The sequence below is a fragment of the Limulus polyphemus genome, unplaced genomic scaffold (assembly GCF_000517525.1).
Source record: "Limulus polyphemus unplaced genomic scaffold, Limulus_polyphemus-2.1.2 Scaffold841, whole genome shotgun sequence".
Lineage (NCBI taxonomy): Eukaryota > Metazoa > Arthropoda > Merostomata > Xiphosura > Limulidae > Limulus > Limulus polyphemus.
The window spans coordinates 234,983-258,447 of NW_013666451.1; the positions used below are offsets into that span (position 1 = coordinate 234,983).

At 36.1% G+C, this 23,465-nt stretch overlaps 1 protein-coding gene across 2 annotated transcripts in view; it reads right to left on the reverse strand.

The window, feature by feature from the left end:
- LOC106460816 (5-oxoprolinase-like) overlaps window positions 1-23,465 on the reverse strand; it is a 356,751-nt gene that overhangs the window by 195,268 nt on the left and 138,018 nt on the right. For both annotated transcript variants that reach the window (XM_022387614.1, XM_013920558.2), the window contains exons 13-14: window positions 15,749-15,837; window positions 1,871-1,952 (exon numbers count right to left, since the gene is read on the reverse strand). In XM_022387614.1, coding sequence (XP_022243322.1) covers window positions 1,871-1,952; window positions 15,749-15,837 — 171 coding nt within the window. The remainder of the gene's footprint in view (window positions 1-1,870; window positions 1,953-15,748; window positions 15,838-23,465) is intronic.

A 23,465-nucleotide genomic window follows, 5' to 3' on the forward strand; every position in this document is an offset into this window, starting at 1 on the left:
CCTGTGGCTTCCTTCGTACTGGATCACTCCTATTACTGACATTCATATCTGGGATGAGACTTCTAATGGGACTGAATATGTCTGCATTAGGGTTTAGCTGTGGGGTCTGGAAGGGGCTTGCCATTGTCTGGGACTGATTAAGTCGACGGTTAATGTATTCTCCTTGTGTAAAAGACAATAAATCATCCTTTAATGTATCTAATTCACTTTTAAATTTACTAATGTTTTCCATTTGTACTTCTTGCCATTGTTGTAGTCTCTCTTCTTGTTTATTTTCTTTCTCCTCCAATAGCTGTTGTAATCTCTCTTCTTGTTTATTTTCTTTCTCCTCCAATAGCTGTTGTAATCTCTCTTCTTGTTTATTTTGCTGTTCGAGCTGCCACTGTTGCAAGTTTTCTTGCCACTGCTGTAATCTCTCTTCTTGTTTATTTTGCTGTTCGAGCTGCCACTGTTGCAGGTTTTCTTGCAACTGCTGTAATCTCTCTTCTTGTTTCCTTTCTCATTTTTCTTGTTTCTTTTCTTGTTTATTCTCTCGTTCTTCTTGTTTTTTTTGCTGCTTTGTATTGCTGCCATCAAATCTGCTAACCTGTAGTTTGATTTGCTGCTTCTCATTTCTTTTTTTTTTGTCCCACTCTCTGACACCAATTTGTTACGCCTCTGTTCATTAGTTAATTTTCCGTATAATTTCTTCCCGAAGAAACTTTACTGATACAAGTCCTTTCTTAAATAAAACTGGTTTATTCTTTCTGAATACAACTTTGTGATACCCTTAATTTCAACATTCGTGATATAACAAACGTTATAACTCACAATGAACGTCTCACGTGCCCAACAATATTCTTTCTGTCCGCAATTCAATAACTCAATACCTTCCCTTGCCTTAGTTCTTAATGGTTTATATATACAAGACTACACTATATCTAGAAGGATCCCGAGATTTAAGGAAGGGACGTGAATGTTCGAGAAGGACGTGGCGTGATACTAGTCACGTGACCTCCATTGACGCAACAATATTAATAAAATCAATAATACTGGAATCAAGAACAAGAACCAGAAATAAAAAAAATTAATAAAAAAAAACAGCAAATACAATATTCAAACAATACTTTTGAATATCTATAACAATAACGAGTTACAAAAAGCAATAACTATCTCATGACTATTTCTCTCCTAGTGAAGCTTCTGGCAGGATATTCACTCACTGAGCAGATCACAAAAGTACAACCTCATGTGATCATAGATTTACATACTCTTCTGCTACATTGATAGTATCTGTACGTCAAGGGATGCTGTTGTCAGTTACATCATACACACAAATATTTACTCAAAATACAAATGATTATCTAGAAGGTGAGTTAGCATTTTAATGCAACTAAAAATTCATACATAAACTAAACAGTAGAAGTAAATAATAAATGAACAATAAACACAACCACAAGCATAAAAAAGTAGATTTTGCTATCTCACAATATTATTCTATTATCATTTTGCTAGTGTTTCATATGTATGCTACATTAAATCTGATGTAAATTTCAAAAATTCTGTTTGATAATCCTTGTGATATCAAACATTCTGTTCCATTAAAGTTTAAAATCACCAGAGGAGGGGCATCCCATGCTGAAACAAATACTAATCTCTTTCTGCAATTCAGCAATACTTGTTCTGACTGGTCAAAATGACATGCAACTTATTACTAAAGATGATGCTAATCTATGAACGAGATTTTCTTCTTTAAGCACATGTGATTATTTTCAAATGTTGATTTTCATTTTAGAAATGTTATAATTAGTCAACTATTTAATAACTTGCTCAATGGTTAGCAAATTAGGAGCAAAAAACCGAGTGAAGATAAACGTATGCATATACTTACTCATCAAAGCCTAACTTCTTTAATTCATCAATACATTTAATCCTGATAGCTGTTATCCTTTCATCAATAGTCTTCAAAGAATCTGTTATGAAATAAAGTTGTATAAATAACTTAATATTCCTTTCAATATCACTTTTTGATATAAAATGAATTTTAAACAGGTGCTTACATCTGAAATACTGAAAGCTTTATCTTTTTGAATTACTCTACTGCTGTTAACAACTATATTACTCAATGTTCTGAATGTATTAAATCAATGTAGTTCATGCATCAACTTAATCAAAATGTTAAACTTTCACACTTTCTAAGTGACTTATTGCTTATACATCAGGAAAACTGCTTTCTCTCCATAATTCAGATTTCTTAAATGCAGTCATGATGGAAAACCACATACCATTCAGTTATGGGAAGGGGGTGGGAGTATCTGTTTGAATTTCATATTCATCCTAGCAATGTAAAGTTCCATTCAGGCAAACTTATCAATTAAATACTGAAAGGCAGAATACCCACAATGAACATTAACCCTATCGCTACAGGTCATGGGTCAAAGGCCATGTCATTCTAAATTTTATTGAACTCCTATTTTATGAATGTATGTCAATAAGTTCGGTACCAAATTGTAGATTATAAGTGATAGTTTAGTATGATCCACTAGTTAATTTCTAAATTTAAAAGTAAATATTAAAAAATAAATCCTAAATATTGATTTTTGTGTGTCACCTAGTATGTTGAATGCAGCATTGGCTCAAATTAGATGTTTGTGATGTCCAAATACAAAGTCTATAGTTTCTTATGAATTAGGAACTCCAATTACCGATATTGACAAGCTAGAATCTAAAATAAGAACCTCTTATCTTTTCTATTTGCTGAGATATTGCTACATTTACTGAATCTAACACAGTGGCCACACTCACCTCTTTTCATTTTTGGAAACTGTTACATACACCGACTTCTGTCTGTGATGTGTGAATAACCAATTGAAAGCATAGAATGTCCCCCATGTGGTCCTCTGAGCCTTTGCAAAGTATTTATGCAAGAAACCTTTTCTTTTCATGGCAAATTTCAAGCAATAAGGTAAGACTTTTGTGAGCTCGTAATTTCATATTTTTTTAAACTAAAATACAGCTTAGTTACTAAACTTGCTAAATTATAGTATAATTGTATGGTATTGATACAGTAATTTATTATTTGTTATATTCTTTAGTTATATGTGAAAATTTTTGCTTTTTGGTCAGTATATGATACATAGAATCCACTTGTTTACCCGATATAATTAAATTTATCAATACTGGCTACTTTAATTATCCATGACATTTGTTTTTTATTAAGACAATTATTTTTAGGATGAACATTCATTGGCTCTTAGTGTATGGGTTTGGCTATTTTGCACATGTCACAACCTTTTATAATGTTACATTCATATAAAACCTAAAAAAAAGTATTTTGTTTCACATCCTCCAAGTGCAAAATTTGATAAGGCTTAGCAACTTATGGCAAGCAGCAAATGAGTATAAAGTTCATAGCTAGAAGAGATAATTCTTTTCTATAATTATTTATTTACTGTTCTATATTTTAAGAAAAATAAGTTTAAGAAGTTATTTCTAAATAGTAATAATGTATTATAACTGAAATGTGACTGTATTTTACAGAATATTAATCACTAAAACACAACCAAGACAGGTCACTTTGTAAAGGCCAGTTTCATATTATTGGATAAAGTAACATGAGAGCACATGTGCCTTGTCATTCCAACTTCCGTAGTGTTAACAAGGCATGGTTAAAAGGTCAATAAGATAAAAATAATAAATATATATAAATGTATAATTTTATGAGATTTCCCAACACAGGGTCGGTCAATTTGACTGAGTCACATGACCTTTTGTACTCGTTTAAAGTTGATATAAGTTGAATACTTATAACTCTCTATATATTGAGTATATCTTCATGAAATTTGGCAGTCTTTCAGTTAATATTACAAGTCTTTCACATACAAAAAGTCATATTTCTTAGTGAAGTTTTTAATAAAATAAAGAATTGTTCATGAATATATTGAGTAGTTATTTTGAACAGTCCGTGTGCAAAGTAATTGTCATGTTAAAATTAAAAATACTTTTTGTCATCTCAAAAATCTCAAATTTCCTTTGTGTAATCCTTTAAGCCTCCTAAATACATTTCAAACGTTTTTTTTACTAAATCCTTAGAGTTTATATGTTATTTTCTCTACCCTATCTCAAAATGGGACTAGTCAATTCAACCGACCTTGTAACCACAAAAAAAAAATCTAAATAAACCTAAATTAACCTTCTTTTCTTTTTAGAATGACTTCAAATTGTAACATGAAACTACATTCGTTTATCCTAAGTAGCTCTAAGTTTCGTTACATTATACATTTATTTATAATTAAATTTTATTGTTTTATTGCCCTTTGGACTATGTCTAACTACTATCCGTGCCATTATAAGTTGAAAATCACTTGGAGAACATGCAGCTCATGTTACTATATTGAATTACATTATCCATGAGCCGCGAGTTCATGCCTCGTGAACCATTTTAATTTTATTATTATCATTACTTATTTCACCGAATCTAGTCTTAAATAACTTAAAAAGATCCGTACTTTTAATTTTATTTACTTTTATAATAATAAATAAAGAATGAATATGAAAAACAAGAAATACAGTACTTATCCAATCTTCTTTTTTCTTGCCCTCGATTGTCAAAGAGAGTTAAGCCTGATTGTTTTTAATGATTATAGTAAAGCACTTAACAATTTTTATTTAATTAAATAATGTACCAAAGAATATAGACTAATAACATGCAAAAAGTAGACAAATTCACTTACTACTAAAAATTTTCTTGGATTTCTAACTATAATTCAAGAGTCATTACAAATTCATCCAAGTTAGTCGTTAACTTTCCTGCGGGAACAATGTTGCTACTCTGAGTGAAATTGATGGTTATCTGTTCAGAACACAACGTTATACAATACGCCGTTTGATAGATGAAAACCTTGACTTTCTATTGGTTATAGGCAATATATAATGAAACGTAAGAGAGAACTATCAATGACTTGTGAAAGAGAGGATGTGACAGGTGTGTGTGGCAAGAGGGGTCTGATTTTCTATTTGATAGCTCTGTAACCAAGCAAAATTGAAGGCTATAAAAATTATGGTCTGTTTGGGCAATATCGATTTTATAGAGTATTTTATGTATAATTTCATACATTTCTGAGGGTTGATGGATAAAATAGGGATGATGACATGCTAAAACAAAATGTGTCACGTGCATCATACTAGTGGAAATTCAGGATTTTTTTATATATTTCCTTGTATAATTAAAGAACTTAAATCTTGTATTCTACTAAAATATGGATTATTAGCTAAGATTTTATGCTATTCTAATTGGTATAACATAAACAAAAAAAAATAGTATAATAAAATTTTGAATGTAAGACACTAAAACCTTGCATCATGTGCAGTAAATGGCACTCTGGAGATAGAGTTAAGCTATTTAGACTAAACACTTGTGTTTGAAATATAAGTTGTAGTCATTCTAGAATGAAATGAGCATAATTTATATTTATAATGGCTGGAGACGGCTTGAATGGGTAATGAAGAAAAACTTTAATATAAGTTTAACATAATAGCAAATGTACAACGTTTCGACAAGGTTTTGTCATCATCAGGTTTCTGCAGTGGGATACACTGTCTACTGGTCTTAACCTTCATTTGCTAGTCTCACATGTTAAAGAAAGAATAAATAAATAAAACAAGTAAGAAAAATATAAAGAAGTAGTGAGGCTTGAGAACCTATATCTCACTCTCCCTACTTATTCTAGTTTATTCTTCTTTCTTCAACATATGAAACTAGCAAACAGAGGTTAAGACTGATAGATGGGGTATCCCCTCCGCAATGTGGGCCCTATTTCTGCAGTCACCTACAAAACCTAGAACATATCTTATATCTCACATTATAGCCTGTGCTATGGTGATATTTTTAATTTATGCAGTGTTTTTGTTTTTTGTTTTGTTAAGGCCTGTTTTGATAACTAAAATATTCATAGGTATCTTACAAGACAAGAAAGGTAATAACTTAAATCACACTAAAGATGTGTTCAGCAAATTTCAAGTAGAATCCAGAATCAGAAATATTGAAAAAACCTGGACTTGAGGGAGAATGGGTGTAAATGAACACCATTATATAAAGAATAGACCTAAGAACAATCAGAAAGAAGACATTATTCACAGCAACGTACCTCTCCACTCTCAATACCTTTTAATTCATACCAAATGGAAGTTAGTTAGAGCAATAATATGCTTACCTGTAGAGTCAACAATGAAAACATAAGTGGTGACATAAACAGTTAGGAGAATACTATGTTCTGTACCTTTAGTGTAAGATTCTCAGTGGAGCAGGCCAGCCAAAAATTATAAATGGCATATCCTGGGATTTTAGCTACCTTCATTTACACTTGAAGATTCCATTGAGTCATGAAACTTTCCAAGTTAGTAGGCACTTAGAAAGAACTGAAAATAGACCTAAGTTGTCTTGAAAATGGGGCTCAACAAAATGAGGACAATAAAACAATGAACTCCAAAAAAAAACAGAAAACAACAAAAGAAAGAAAATATAGATGTTTCGCATTCTGGTTGAAGTTACGAGACATCCAATCTCAGATATCTCTAATAACATCAAAGTCATGCATGCAGAAATAAAAACGTACCTGTCAAGGCACTAATCAGCCACCAGATGGCATCACATTTTTTATATATATTTAGATATATATTTGTAACTTTTTTCATGAAGCGTGAAAATGCAACAAGGGCAAACACACAGTTTTACATAGCATTCTAGAATCCTGACTGGAAAAATTTACAGTAGTACAAAATTTCTTGAGATAAGGAAAGACTACAAATTATTCAAGGACAGAGCATAAGTGTTATGAAGACCTTTTTTGATTTTCTCCAATCAAATGACTTCTCAACCACAGACACCTGTGTAACTGTTAAAAAAGGTGTTAGTTGGTATAGAAATACTTGGCTCAGAGATAAGTTTGATATGAATGAAGCCAAAGATGAATAAAGACTGCAGTAAAACAAACAAACAAAGGTTTCAAGATCAATTTCCTTTCTTATTGTTGATTATGCTACCATTGTAGAATTGTTTGTGAGGTAGTTTGACAATGGAAAGAATTCTTAAAAAAAGCATGCTGAACTTCTCTAAGATCCTAAAGATTTATGTGAGATTATGATTCTTGAGGAGACTAGGAATCCTAAAATGATATTCCCCCCAAAGCAGGACACCAACCTTTTAATATGGCATTTCTGAAGAGCTGCACATACATATGTATGAGGTATTAAAAAAGGTGGTGGAACTTTTAATTGAGCCAAAATTGAAGTTAATCAAAAGTAACAAAAGATAAAATTATTCCCAAAGAAAATGTGCCCAAAGAAAGATACATGTGAGACTGCTCCAAGCTAATGACTTTGTGAAGTAAAGATTTCTAGCATCCCCAAAGCAGAAAGGATGTTTTTTGCAGTACATGTTGAAGCCATAAAAATATAAATAGGAGACTTCAAAGCTTACAACACCATTAAAGATGGTTCAAATGTTCCTTAGTGTGTTGATACAAAATCCCAGATGCACCAAATACTGTTTTGGTATCAAATGAGAATTTGATTTGTGGATGAGTGTAAGAGATTGATTTGATGAAAGGGTCAGAATAAGCTAGACATCCCTGTAAAAGTCTTATTTCAAGTGAATGGAGAAAACCAGCAAAAAGAAAACTACTCAACAGAAAACATATGGAGCCTCAGCCAAGCTGATGTGAAGGGCATTGGACTGATAAACTACCACAGTTGACAAAAAGACATGATAAAAGGTGACTATGGATATATAGATAAGCAATTCTGTATACCTTGTAATGTCATCCTATGGCTGCAACTAAGAAACTTTCAAACCTTTAAACTTTTTACACATTTAAACATTTCATAGCTTTAAAATGAGATGTGGCTCCAGGAAAAGATGAGATGGGTCTGTGAAAGATCTACAAACTCCAGATATCCTTGGAACAACCAAGAGATGGAAGTACAAACCTGGAGAAATTTGATAAATAATATAAGTTTCTTCTTTATGATCCCGAATTTGTGAGTATAACTGTTGAACCCAAGAATCACATGGTCAAGGGTCCCATAGATGAACCAATGATCTGAGATAATGATAACCAACAGTCCAGACGATAGAGTCACCAGGACAAAATAGAGTCATTAAGTGGATCAAAAAGACCTACCTTGCCTATGTTTGTCTTTAGCCACATGGCAGGGTAAAAAAAATGAGCAGAAGTAGCTCACATCAATGTAAAATATATTAAGGAGACAAAAAAGTATAAACAAATTAACTGCTAGTCATTCAGAAAAAAAAGGATAACCAAAAGTGGGTCAGAATTCTAAAACTACAATCAAGTCTTGCTGATATGCTTCTCTGGATTGGGAAAAAAAAGATGGGTGAAAAATCCTGAAATTACAATTTATGCATGAAAAAAAGTTAATCCATATCAACTGAAAAACTGGAGTGGGATAAGTACTTTATAAAACAATACAAAGGGTGAAGGTGTGAAGAGAACATAACAGCCCTGTGGTAACAGAAAACACATTAATTTGAGCCACAGCTATGAAAAGCCAGAAAATGTGATAAATAAGGGAATCATAAGAATGAGAATAGCTGATAGCTAATAATTACTCTGAAATAGAAAGTATCAAAATAAGATAAATTAATTTGTGCATGAAAGAAAACTGATAATGGTGTCAAAGTAGAGTACTAGGAGGAAGAAAGCTTCCAAAATATATGAGTATAAGATGAAACAAACAAAAAAAAGCTATTAAAATTCAGATGACTTTTAAAAGCAACCAGCAGTGACAAGAAATTAGGATAAGGTTTAAAAGTTAACATTTTTCCTTACCTGAAAATGTATTTCCAATAGATACCCCTTCAAACACAAAGCTATCTTCTCTGTTCATCTGCTTTAGAGATTTGCATACCTCTAGCCTTTAGGCAACTCAGCTAAACTCACAAAATTTCTCATGATTTACTCTACTGAATAATGACATTATTATGCAGTGAAAGCCCTTCACCAATAGGAAGGCAACACAGCTTCCCTGCATGCTAGCTCCCTCTATGTTTTTGCACTCATGATTTTAATTCTTTGACGAGGCAAGGCATATGAAATTGCACCAGAAGTGGGGAATAAGAGTGTGAAGTGTGTAAAGAGGTGAGTGTCAATTAGAAATACATTTTCAGGTAAGGAAAATGTTAACTTCTGAGGTGATACACACCTCTTCACACAGAAGACTAGAATCCAATATTGAAAAGGTGGAGGGCCTGGGGCAAAAGTAACCTAGAAGAGCTCCCTTTAAAAAATGCCTGAAGAAAACCCATGGAGTGTAACACACACACACTGCCACGGCTCCAAAGGGAGACCTAATCTCATCAAGGGTATTCTTTTTGCCCAGACTAGAAGGAAAAAAAAAGGCAACCAAGCCAAATGTGTCACTGATATGGGCAGGATAAGAACATTGCTATCCGAGTACTTGCACACAAGATGTTGAAAAGCCAATATGTGTAGTGTGATTGGGGCACATTCAAACCCATCCAAGTGCCCACCTTAAATCTACCATCAGACTTTATTGGACTGACACTGACTGTTGAAAGAGAGCACTGAATATATGTGATTGTGTCTTAGTTAACACTTGTAGGAGGAGAGTCCAATTTGCTTATAAGGATCAAAAGGGTGTAGTAAAATCTGTTTTGACAACCCAGGCAGGGCACATGTGTGTGTGCAGACCTAGTACACAACCAAAACCAGACCACCAGGGAACCCAACATCTGGGAAACAGTAGGAAGGGGGAATGCAACATGGTGGTCAACTCCGGTCCAAAACCAGTCAGCATTGGGAATTTTTCGTCCAGTCCATTGTTGGAGGAAGATCCTGACCAACCACATGTGTGAGAACTTGTTTGGTCCTATGCTGATTTAACACCAGACCACCCACAAACTGACATGCAAGCAGCAGTTGGATGGGAGACTTATGTTGGTTATTCCTACCCCAATCCAACACTAAACAATCAGGGAACTGACACCTGGATGGCAGTCAGATGGGCAACTTTTGTTGGCTGGTCCTATGCCGATCCAACACCAGATCACCCAGGAACTGACATCCAGGATTGGGAATGCTGGCATGTTATGAGTGTAATAATATGAGAGGTGACTAACTAACAGTGTCACCCCCACTCCTCACATCCCACTAAATTGGACTTTGTTTTCAGCCCTCAGCTATTCTGTTCGAAACAGTGAAGGTTCTCCATGGTCCACCACCCCAGTGGCTAGGAACCGGTAAGTGGTAAGGATCTCCTATGCTCCACTTCAAGAAAAAAGGGGGTGAAATTCATGATGGGAAGACTCTGAGAAATGGCTGAGCCCCATAAGTTGCCTGCTGGATAGGTCTTTTGCTGAAGACATTGCAAAGGATAACCACATAATCCTATTTTGAAAAGCCAGCAAGTATGAGCCAGGGAAGTGCTGGCTTTTTCCATGATAGTCCATGGAATAAATACAGTCTGGATCAGACAGGAGACAAATATCAGAATCTTCCACAAGAATACCTCAAGTGGTCTTGCAGAACACCCCATCTTAACAGTGGGCAAAAAAATATAGAGCCAGGGAGGATGGTACAAGTGCTTTCCATTATCCTGGCTTGATGCAGCTTTTGAGAAATAAGTGTACCCTGGGAGGTAACACCAGCCATCTGATAGAATTCCTTGTATTAGTAATCAGAACTAAAGAAAAAAGAGAATGTATTCACCTGGCTAAGGAAAGTGGGTTGACTAGAGGAGAGTAAACAGAAGCAGGTGGTAAACCACAGGAGATGAGACAGCCAAATGGTGAAGATAGTGGGGGATGAAAATGTGAGACATGGTCCATCTGCCATCCTGGAATATCTCATCAAATGGTCATCAGAAACAAGAGGCAAGGAAATGAGTGAGGTGGGATTTTTATGAAAAGAAATATGGAAAAGTATGCAGAAATCAACCCCAAGAAGAGTAGACCAAGTGGAGTAGTTGGCAGACCCAGCCCATGAGGGTATATGGTGACAAGTCCCTGGAAGAAGAAGTGTTCTAGGGAAGAAGTAGACAATGACAAGAGCCACGAAATGATGAGGTATCAGAAAGATACCAAACCAAACAACCCAAACAGAGCACAACAGACAGTCTGGGTCTAAGTGCCTGATGTAAGGACGTTGTTCAGATATGCTTCCTATCCTGAGAGAGATGCATCAGTGAACCAGTCAGGTTGGGGTGGGGGCAGAGATACATTTACAGTGGTATTGGAGTGATTCAGGCACCAAGACAGGTCTATGAGCAGAGGAGGGGACAAGAGAACCACTGTGTTCAAAGATTCCTGTGAATGATTCCATTGATCACAGATGGACCACTGAAGAAGATGCACATAAGCATGGCCCAATGGAATAAGTGGTTCCAAGGAAGCAATGGTCACCAAAACCAATAGAACCTCTCAAGCAGTATGAATAGGAGAGACTATAATCCTGGCAATTGAATGTTCCATCCCCTGTAGATGCAGTGGAGAATGTTGAGCCCAACTGAAGGAGGAGTTCAGAAATACTCCCAGGTGAACAAGGTATTATGTGGGGGTAAGAAATTATTTGAAAGGTTTGACAAGCCTCTCTAGAGGGGTGGCTTCTTGTAGAAGAAGAAAGGTGTGAAGATAAGACTCCTCTGAGTGAGATAAAAGAAGCCAATCATCCATGTTGTAGTGGAATTATAACCACAGTTCTTGTAGATGACATGCAAAGGCCCTGATGACTGTTGAAGAAACAGGGGCTGAGGAAATCTTGAATGGAAAAGCCCAGAAGGTATAATCCCAATGAATGAATGGAAGAAACATCTAGAAGACTGTTATGGGGATATGAAGAAACTCATCTGAGACATAAACCTTGGTCATCCACAGTTTGGGAGAAAAGGAACATCGGAGGGAAAAGAAATTTTCCATATGAAAATGAGGTGACAACCATGTAGCTATTGAGAATGGAGAGTTTGACGACTGGCTGCAAATCCCTGGTCTTCTTGAAGAACACAAAGATGTGAGAATAAAACCCTGGTGATGGGTTGTATACCCTCTCTATAGCCTATCTGTGCGATAAATCTGACACCACAGCCGCAAGACATTGAAGGTAGACAAAGTCTGAGGGAGAAGGGAAGGGAACTGGGTATGGGCTGAGAGAAAGAGTGGAAGAAAAGTAATCTGTCTATGGTTAGGCATTCACAGCATATCACAGCAGATGAGCTCCCATCCAGTTCAAATGTACACCAAAGTCACTGATGCCCCCCAGTAAGACTAACATTGGGCTTAAAATTGTTGAGTGGAAACGGAAGGAGGGGAAGGAAAGGTGTGCAATGGGAGGATTAGGACAAAACACAATAGTAGAACATGGGTTTTGGGACAGGCAAGAAACCAAGGATGTTAGAGAGGATTAATGTCGGTCAGCCTCCACTCATGATTCACTTGAATCAGGAATTACCACCAAATACAGAAGGATGAAGAAATGATGTGGGTGGAGGTCCATAAAAAGGAGGAAGAAAGCCTGTACCAAAGAGAGATTATTATCCCTACCCAACAAGTCCCAGCAACAAATGATCCAATAGAGTAGGGAAAGGGCTGAAGATTTAGTACGAGCCATGGTAGAAAAGAGAAGGGAATGGGTATTGCCAGTAACAGCATCCATGGTTCGATGAAATGCAGGAAGGAGAGGTAATGAAACACATAAGTGAGGATTAGGTGTAGACGAGAGAATTGAGCACTGGATGGTGAGACTGATCCCAGTGGATCTGTCCCCCCAAACAGACAAAATGGATTCCAAGGTTTGTGATCCAAATAGGGAATGTTGTAATGATAGGACATAATAAAGTAATCAAAAATGGAGGAAGCGAAGCATAAGATTGCAGGAATGGAGTTGATCTGAAAACGAAGTAGAATGGATGCCAATATCAGAAGATGGGGGAGAAAGCTAAAATTCATGAGGATGAGGGTTGTAAAGGAGGGAACAGGAATTACAGATAAGACACCACATAACTGACTAATATGTGAGGAAGATTAAACATTCTCCTCAACAGTGAGAGAGTTTCCTAAAGCATAACCAGGAGAATGAAACAAAAGGTCAAAGTCGTCCTTCTCATCATACTGCCTTTCAGAATGAGGAGGAATGGAAGAGTGTCAAACTCCCATTTGCATAATGGAACACACTACCCTATGCACAATAGCCATCATGTCATCCACATTTAATGTGCCTCCAGTAGCCAAGTTATAAACTTAACTAGTGTGAAAATATTCCACATCAACTTTTGTTTTAACAAATACATGAACTTGCGAGTTCATATTTGATATAAATATAGGAAACAATATTTCTGTATTAGACTTCAACTCTGCAAATTACGAGTGTATACAAACACATCTTAGTAATGCAATGCCAAGGAAAATAAATTAAAATCACTAGATCAAAGTATAGAAGAAGCTAGCACAGGGAGGCTGTGTCACTCTCTTATTGGTGGAGGGGTTTTGGTGCATAATAATGTCATTATGCAGTAGCACAAATTACGAGAAATCTCATGAGTTTAGGTGAGAATTGCCTAAAAGTTAGTGGCATGCAAATCTCTAAGACAGATGCACAAAGAAGATAGTTTTATGTGTTAACAGGTGTGTATCACCTCGGAAGGTTTAATAGATTTGAATTATGCAGTACCACATTAGCACTATCAGGCACAAAAGAAATTAGTTCATGATTTAAAATAAAACCAAATATATTTGAGAAAAAAAGAATTTAGATCAGCAAAATTTTCTAAAGAATTATGGCTAACTGGCAAATCCTGGTCTGCAAACAATGAAGAAAGGTAAGCTGATTAAAATACCATATTTTTTATCATTATGAGAAAAGGATGAGTGTTCAGTAAAAGAGCATCCAAAAGAACGGATCAAGAATACCAACAAACAAAACTGAATATGTTGATCAAAAGAGCTAAGAATGCCACCACAGTATCTTCCTGCACCCTAGATGCAGACTAGATGAGTAAGGCCTCAAAGAAGTTATAGAATTTTGAATATTGGTAAAAAATTGGCAGCAGTAGTTACCTAAGACATCAGAAACCATAGTGGATGAAATTAGCAGCATGAATGTCACAAAAAAAATCAGAATTATGTCAGGAAAGCAGAGCTTATATAAGCTCTCCTGACACATGTGCAACAAGTTATGTGAAGGGTGGGCCAGTTGAAATGTATGGGTAATTCAATGTATGATCTACAATACATTAAGAACATATAGAACTATAAGTCACATGGTTGTCAACAGCATGACAGCAACACAACAAGGAAAACCTTTCATTATCTCAGAGGAAAATCTGCCCAAGTTGAATCCAAAACATACACTTTTCTGGAAGAGAATAAATTTAGTATTTTCAACATGAATAGTACATTATATGACATATGGGTTAAGTGGTCAGGAAAGAGACCCCATGGTGCAGGCATAAACATCTATAATGTAAAACCATTGACCAGGAGGAGAGCAAGACAATCAGCAGCAGCTGCCATCTATGTTACAACCCTTATCCAAAGAGCAGGATTTGCTGTCACTTTTATAATGCACCTTCAGCTGCAAGTGCAGAACATGTTGAGCATATTCAGTAGCAAATTGCAGACTCACACCTTGGACTTAACAGCCTACAGCATACTAACCATTAGGTCATGTCCAGAAATGTTAGGGAAAGCAATCATTCATACAATTCACACCTCCACTTATACAATATTTCCCCTTAATAATTTATAAGTTGAGCAAGTATCTTAATTCAACTCTAGATTTTATTTAATAGCGAATCTAACATACAATACCAGCTGCTGAATGATAGGTGCCACAGTGTGACAAAGTTTCTTTAGGTTTGCCTTAATTAGATCTTTTCTTTTTTCTAGTAAGTGCTATCCATCAACTTCACATTCTTACCAGTTTCATTTACACTATACAATATTACAACAAAGTAAAAGAAATACTTCTTAGCTTGCTTTTAGTTGGAAAATGAGAACACCTCAAGTTCTTATTTCCTTATAAAAATTGTTGAAACATAATCCTCATAAAATATTTTCAAATATATCTTAGAACAGAGGCATATTAAACTTCTATGTCAAGAAACAAATCAATTACATAAAAGTTATTAATGTCTAAAATTAAACTCTAATGTAGCATTTAGCTTTTGTTTATTAAAAGCATGAAATGTTCTCCAAGACATATATGATTAATTTCCAGCAAAACTTATCTCTGGCTGTATAAACTATAATTTATTGCTGACAACTAGATGTAAAAAAAAAAGTTTCCCATAAACCATGTGAATTGACAAAATATGACTATAAAATTGGCCATATCATTATCCTGAGATAGTTCATGACTATAATTATGATGTTTCTAAGTTGTACATAGCCCTGCATAAATCTACTTTTCAAAATTAAAAAACATTAAAACGACTATCAGTGTGCTATAACCTAAACAAAGTATGGTACTGTACAATATTATTCAGCTATGGTGGAAAGGGGTGTATTACAATTTTTGATATTTTATACTATAGCATTTTTTATTAGATAATACATACATTTTTTTGATTGGTGAAACATATCCTGGCAATGAATATTCAGTTGTCATGAACAAAAATTGAATAATTTGCCTTTTTCTTTTTTACATGTCTAAACTTTTCCTGTTTTGGATTCTTTTAGATTTGGTATATTACCAGCTTACTATCTATTTATTATATTTAATATTTAAGAACAACAAACCTATACAGTAAACAACAGCACAAGGTTCCTGTACTTCATGAACAACATCAGCAAGAGCCATTCCGAATGCTGATAGAATACCTGCATATCTGTGTAAAACAAAATGAACTAACTGTTTAATCCCATCTTCATTCTAAAGATACATTTAACTAACACACACGTGAAGCTTGTAGTCTACAGTTTAGCTATATTTAAAAAGACATCTAATGGGGAAAGAAATCCACATTTTCCTTACCTGAAAATGTATTTCATAGATACTCACCTCTACACACAGAACAGCTCAATCTTTCATGTATCTTCCTATAAGATTTGCATGCCACTAGCCATAAGCTAACTCCCACATAAAAATCACATGTTTAGCATCACTTGACAATAGCTCTCCACCAAGAGGATAGTGACACAACTTCTTTGTGCAGTAACTATCCCTAAGCACTTTTGCTTGAAATAACTTCGTTCTCAGATGAGGCAATAAGAAAGTGCACTAGAAGTGGAAAGGACAGGTGGGAAAGTATCTATGATTAATATATTTTCAAATAAGGAAAAGGTTAAGTTCTGAGATGATATCTCACCTCCTCACACAGAATAGGTAGAATCTCACAATGAAATGGTGAAGAGGCTGGTGCAACTATTAAACCTAGACGAGCTCCTTTCAGAAAATGCCTAAAAGGGAAAGTCCATAGAGTGTGACATCTGGTGACAAGGGCGCACCTGTGGGAAACTAAATTTTGTCTCAACCAGAGCATACTCTTCACCTGAAAGGAAAAATAGTTTGTTTTGGTTTGTTTTGAATTTCGCGCAAAGCTACACAAGGGCCGTCCCTAACTTAGCAATGTAAGACTAGACAGCTAGTCATCACCACCCACTGCCAACTCTTGGGTTACTCTTTTAGCAATGAATAGTTGGATTGACCGTCACATTATAACGCTCCCACGGCTGAAAGAGTGAGCATGTTTGGTGGGATAGGAATTCGAACCCGTGACCCTCAGATTGCGAGTTGAGCACCCTAACCACCTGGCCAGGCCAGGCTGAAGGAAGAGAGAGAAAAGCAAAAAACCCAAAAGTGTTGCAGGGATGAAAGGAATTTTTGCACAACAAACACCCACACACAAAAGGTCAGCAAGCCAAGCAGTATAGGGTATTTAAGGCACAGTTGGACAATACTGTGAATGTCTAGCCTCAACTCAACTGGACAGATTGAAATAGGGGTGACAAACCAGTCCCACTGTAGGAGAAGGCATACTAGCTGTTTGAGGGGTGACCCTTACTACATAGAGAGTGCCAACATTACCCTACTTCATACCATATTGTGCTGTATATATCAGAGAAGCACTCTCCAAGATCCACCACTTCAGTGGCTAGGAACTGATAAGTGGTAAGAGTCTCCTGTGCTCCACATGAAGAAGGGGGAGGGATAATTCACAATAGCGAGATTCAATGAAATGGTCTTATCCCCATTGGACACCTACTGAGAAGGTCTTTGACTAGAGACAGTGCAATGATTGACCGTGAAACCCTATTTTGAAAAGTCTGCAACTGCAAGCCAAAGAAATGGGCTTATTCCATGATATTCCTTGAAATGGTACTGTCTGGATCAGACAGTAGTAGTCTTCTGAAACACTCCATCTCGACAGTAGGCACTGGTAAAGCGAGAGTGGATGCAGATTTTGAGAAATAAGCACATGCTGGAAGGTAATACTAGCCACCTAGCAGGGCCCTATACGAGTGAAGAGGGTGATGTAAAAGAAAATGTACTTACCTTTCTCAAAGATTGTGTGTATATTGAAGAACAGCGATTGGAGGAAGTCAAAATCCCCCATGAGACAAAAAGCCAGATGATGAAGATAATGAGAGATAAATGTGAGTGGATTCATCCATATGACAGCCTGAAGGATCTTGTCCAAGGGTTGACAAAAATGAAACACAATAGAGTTAGACAGGTGAAGAACTTGAGGCAAACGTGAAAATGTCTGCAGGCATCAATATCCAGGGTCTCATACCAACCATAGAAATTGATGGACTCATCCAATAAGGGTAAGAGGCAAAAGATCCCTGGACAAAAAAAAGAGTCCAAAGTAAAAAACCAAATGATGACAGGAACCCCAAAAAAGACATTTGTGCCAAATAACAGTGCACAGCCCACACTCACATTGATGGCAGGCATGCCCAACTGAGACCAAATCCAATGAATAACCTGAGAATGTAGAGACCACTACGTGTATAGAATCTGGCCTGGTCAAGAAAGGCAATCTGCCACCAAGTGCACCAGCACTTGACAAACTATGTGATGTACCCAATGGGAATGAGCCCAAAATAGCAAATCCAAAGCAAAGATGCAAAGAGTCCTGGAATGGGTATGCCCTGACAGTTTGATGTAAGAAACAACCATGTACAGAAACCAGAATGGCCAAGAAAGGCAATTTGCCATCAGGTTCAGAGACCCTAGCACATGACAAGCTATGAGACATACCCAATGAGAATGAGCCCAAAATAGCAGATTCAAAGCATGGAAGCAAAGAGTCATGTAATGAGTACCCCCTGGCATTTTGATATAAGAAATGTTCATAGAACTGTGTTGAAGTATATAATAACCAACAAATGCATGAAAAGAGGGAAGAAACAGAAAGATGTCTGATAAACTGTGAGAAGTTCAAGTATGCTGATGTGGAGTCCTCCCAAGAAGGGGTAAGGAGAAGCCTATCATCTGTGTAATAATGAAACCCCATCCCCAATTCATGAATATCATGGGTGAATGCCACCAAGACTTGATTGAAGATGTAAGGAACAGACAATGCCAAATAGAAGTGGAAAGAACTGGTAGACTCAATTCCAATGGACAAAACAAAGAAAATGTCTGATCATCTACAGACCAGATGAAAAGAACCACCAGACAAAAAAACTTCCATTCAGAACTATGAGACAACTAGAAACTGGTTGAGAGATGACAGGTCAGTAACCGGATGCTAGTCCCCAGTCTTCCAGGGGGCCACAAAGAGGTGAAAGTAATATCCTGTTGTAGGGGTAAATACTCTCTCAAAGGTATTCTTGGTCAAGAGATCCAAGACAGCATCCTCAAGATGCTTAAAATAAATGGGGTCAGAGGAAAAAAAATTGAAAAAGGGAAGGAAGAGAAAAGAAGTGGATTGATAGCCATGGGTGAGAACCTCAAGTACCCATCTATCAGCTGAAAATAGAGGCCAAAGGATGGTGGAGCAAAACAGATAGGCCAGACCTACAAGGATAGCGAGGACCCTGATGTTGTGAAGTGGGAGGATAGGAAGTTGTAATGGAAAAGGGAGACATAGAATGAGAAGACCTAAGAACATGAACAGAATGGTGATGTTGAGAAAACTAAAAAGACAATAAGGACTGATGTCAGGCCACCTCAGCCCAGGTTTCCAAAGGGTCAGGAACACCATTGAAAACCTCCAGCCAAAGAAAAGGAGCTCAATGAAGATCATGGAGATAAGATTGTGGCAGGTGAACATTAGTTAGATGATCATCCCACCTCAACAATTCCCAATAGTAAAGGAACCAAGTGAGGAAGGACAGAGCAAAAGTAGCACAGGCTAAAGTGGTTAAAAGAAGAGAATGAACTTCTCCAGAAAACCTGTCAAGTGCACAATAAAGTATCTCAGAAATAAGGTGAAGGGATGAGAGGTAATGTAGGAGGGTAATAATAATAAAGAGATGAAGGTATAAAAATTGGGTACTAGAAAGTGAAACAGAAGTGGTCTTCCACTCCCCCAAGCATGTGAATAAGATTTCTAAGACTGGGAATCAAGGAATGAAAATGAAGAATGGTTCTAAGCCAGGAAAAAAAAGAGTCAAGTAGGCAAGGAGGATGAGACACATGAGTATGGGTGCATAGTTGTTTAGAAAATAGGTCTGTATGGACCATAATATCACAAGAAAGAAGGAAAACAAAATAATCCTAAGTGTGGGTTTCACTTAGTAAACAATGAGAGGAATTGAAAGACACTGGAGAAAGAAAAGAACCTACCTGCAAAATCTTGTCAAGAAAGACATTAAAAGAATGTCAGCTAAGAAGATGAGAGGAGAAGGCCCTATATGCATGAAAGATCCCACAAATTACTGAACAATGATTGTCACATCCTCTACAGATAAAGAGCCTCCAGCAGCCACAGGTCCTATGTTAATAACATGGTCACCAGCACAGGAAAAGTAGAAAGAAAAAAGTTACTGTCACTTGAGAATTCATAATGGAAGAGCAGGGAAAAAAAAAACTTTTTTCATTTTTCTTGTTCTTTAGTAAAAAGAGAAACAGTTAAACTTGAATGAAATTCAAGTTTTGTAAACTATCACAAATCTCATGTATTTAATTATTAATTTTAAAAATGTCCATTCAAGACAATACCAAAGAAAAGAATGAAGATATGTCAATTACAAGTGTTTAGGGAGGAGTTACTGTGCAAAGAGGTTGTTTTGCCATCCTCTTAGTGGAGAGCTATCAACCAATGATGATATCATCATGCAGTTCATATTAAACATGTGATTTTTAGGTGGGAGTTAACTCAAGACTAGTGGTATGCAAGTTTCATAATCAGATGCACAAAGGATGAAGCTGTTTTATGTAAGCAGGTGAGGTATCATCTCAGAACGATATTTTATTTCATGAACTGTCAACTACTATTAATATTATACATGTCCTTAAACATATTGTAGTCATTGCATAAAAATATCCACATTATACCTAATACACTTCCTCTTAATAATCTTGCAAAATTTTACAAATTTAGAATCCTAGTTACAATATATTCAGCCAAATATTATCTAATATATTCCAATATCAAAGTTTGAGGGTCCAAAGAACTCCAACCTGTTTTCCCTGTTCTATATATTTTATACAAGTTACTCTTGCATAGCCCCAAAGCTTCTGTCCATTCCATGGCCTATATCCACAATGTTACTGTTAGGTTTATACATCCACAACTGCTAGATATTTCAATTTCTTTTGAGGTTGTTGCAACAAGGTGATTGTCCAGAAACTAACTGGCCTGTCACACTATATAATGACTACCAGAGGGATATATGAAGATTTCAAAGAAGGTGTGCTCTTATGTTTCCTCTTCTGATATTATATACTAAGAAAGACACATTTGGGATTTTGTGTGCTCCTTTCAAGTGATGCACTATGTTGTTCTACACAACATGTATTTAAAGAACCTTGAATACAGCACTTTTAGAAAATGGTAATGGATGAATGCTGTGATGACTTCAAAGTGCAAGTGATTGCACTGATAGCTCTTGCACATTGAGAGAGGGGATGACCCAATATTGGTATTCAGCCTTTATGGTGAATGGAGTGACAGTAGAAGTTTGCAATGGCTGATATCCTCGTAGGCATTGAAATGTTTGTTCTGGAAGTCACTAGTGTCAAATATATTCCCTCCAACTCATCAAATAAAACATCCTCTTCTAACAAAGCAACTGTTTCAGTCAGATGGCTAAACTTTAGGACTAGAAGTCAAAATGAATGGTATGTAAGAATTATCTGTACATAGCTAAAGTCAGGACTGAAAATTCTACTGTTTATTGGATAAAATCATCCAAACAGAATGCAATATGGCTTTCAAGCCTTAAAGTATTAATGATGAATCCACTTACCCTTCTTATACTGAAAAAATGTGTCTATATTAAGCTCTAGTGAGTGACCAATCCACATACGTAATACAGAAAACTGCACATTAGACAGACCCTCACTATGTCAACCCCTGTTAAAGGGCTTACCAGGCAATGAGTATAACCATCTTAATGAAGAATTTGTGGAATACAAATACTAAATATACACATTGTTAAAGGTTTTCAAGAAGTACATCTTATTTGTTTTAATGTATATAACAAAGTATGGAGAAAGCAGCAGAATGGAAATTTTATAAGAAAAATGTTGACACTAGTGAATCCCAATACCAAATAAGGAAGATACAGGCTTGAAGACCATCACAGGAGTTAGCATGGGACACATTCCAGTCATGCCCTCAGAAGTGCAAGAATTCACAGCTACCAATTCTTGTACCAGACAGACATGGTATGTTGAGAAAACCCCAACAGTTAGATAAAACACGACGAAATGAGCCAATGTCACAAAAAAAGCAGTTAACAGAATGGTGATGAAAGACAAGGGTAAAATACTCTTAGTGAAGAGACCAGAGTTACATGGCTTGTTTCTATACACTGTAAGTTAATTGTTTTAGATGATTTTGCCAAAGATATTAGATAAGGGACAGAAATCAGTTCTATAAAGACCAATAACAATAGTCCACTTGTTGCTGCAAGACTTGTACCAATCAAGTTAAAAGGACTAATGTTCAAATTAGATCTGCTAAACTTCTGGAACAATTGGAAAAACACAAAAAATTGTGTATATAATTCCATGTTTCTGACTCCAAACATCAACTTCTCCACACTTATCAAGTTGCTCCAAGGACCAGATCCAACTCCAAAAGAAGATGGTAGTGATCCAGAATCTACAAGAATTTCACTGCACAAACTACTTGTATGCTATTTCTGATCTAGTCTAACAATGTTTCACTTAAGGTTCAATAACGTATGATGTATAAAAATAGAAAAGTGAAGAATACTAAGTGTACTAAAGAATTAGTAGATTTTATAATGCTTATCATGAAACTACTTTAAGATATCTTAGAAAAATTCTTAATGCAGTTACACAGATTATGGGTGAGAGGGTTTCTTGTGTTAACTTAGTTGATAACTAATGATGTGTCTATGTTATTGTACATAATAGAAGGTCTTATTAATGAACATTTAGACTTTCAAAGTGTTGTTTCAAGAAAACCTCAAGAGTTTCAATATAAATGAACTGCTTAACAGTATATAAATAAATAAGTTATTTGATTTGTATTCAGTTGTCTCTATGCGAGTTCTTTATTTCACACGCGCCCCCCAGTGGCACATCTGTATGTCTGAGGACTTACAACACTAGAAACCGGGTTTCGATATCTGTGGTGGGCAGAGCACAGATAGCCCATTGTGTAGCTTTGTACTTAAGTACAAACAATCAATCAATTTCACAAGTAAACTTTCTCAAGTTGGTGGCTTGTGTGCTCCGCTCGCAATAGCATGATCTGAAATCCAAATAAGTTTCTTTGTAACAAGTGTAAAGTAAAATCCAATTGCCCCAAGCACAGTAACATCCTCAGAATAATAAACATTGAGAGATAGCAGAAGGGGAAGAACCATAATAATCTTCAAGCACCTCCACCATGACCCACAACACTGATGGAGTTACAGGAGTATAAATGAGAGAGGAATATAGACATCTGTAATACATGTGTGAGGACTTATATTGATTGGTTCTACTCTAAATCCAAAACTCAGCCAGTGGGAACCAACATCCACATGGGAGTAGGATGAGAGATCCCAATCAAAGGGGTGAACTGCAATTTTAACATCTCACTTCCATTTATTTTTATGTTTCATATTGAGGATATCACATCATCTACACCAGCAGAACATCACCACCCTACTCTCAATTGAATGATTTTATAATCATATCTATATTTTGTTTGTATTTCATTTACCCATTCAGGAGGATGCCTCCACGGTCCACCACCCCAGCAGCTTACAACTGAAAAGTGGTAAGAACTCTAAAACTCCACTAGAAAAAAAAAAAAAAGGGGGGGGGTAAAGGAGAGTGCAGAGGAACAACAATGCCTGAGATAGAGATGCTTTACTCATG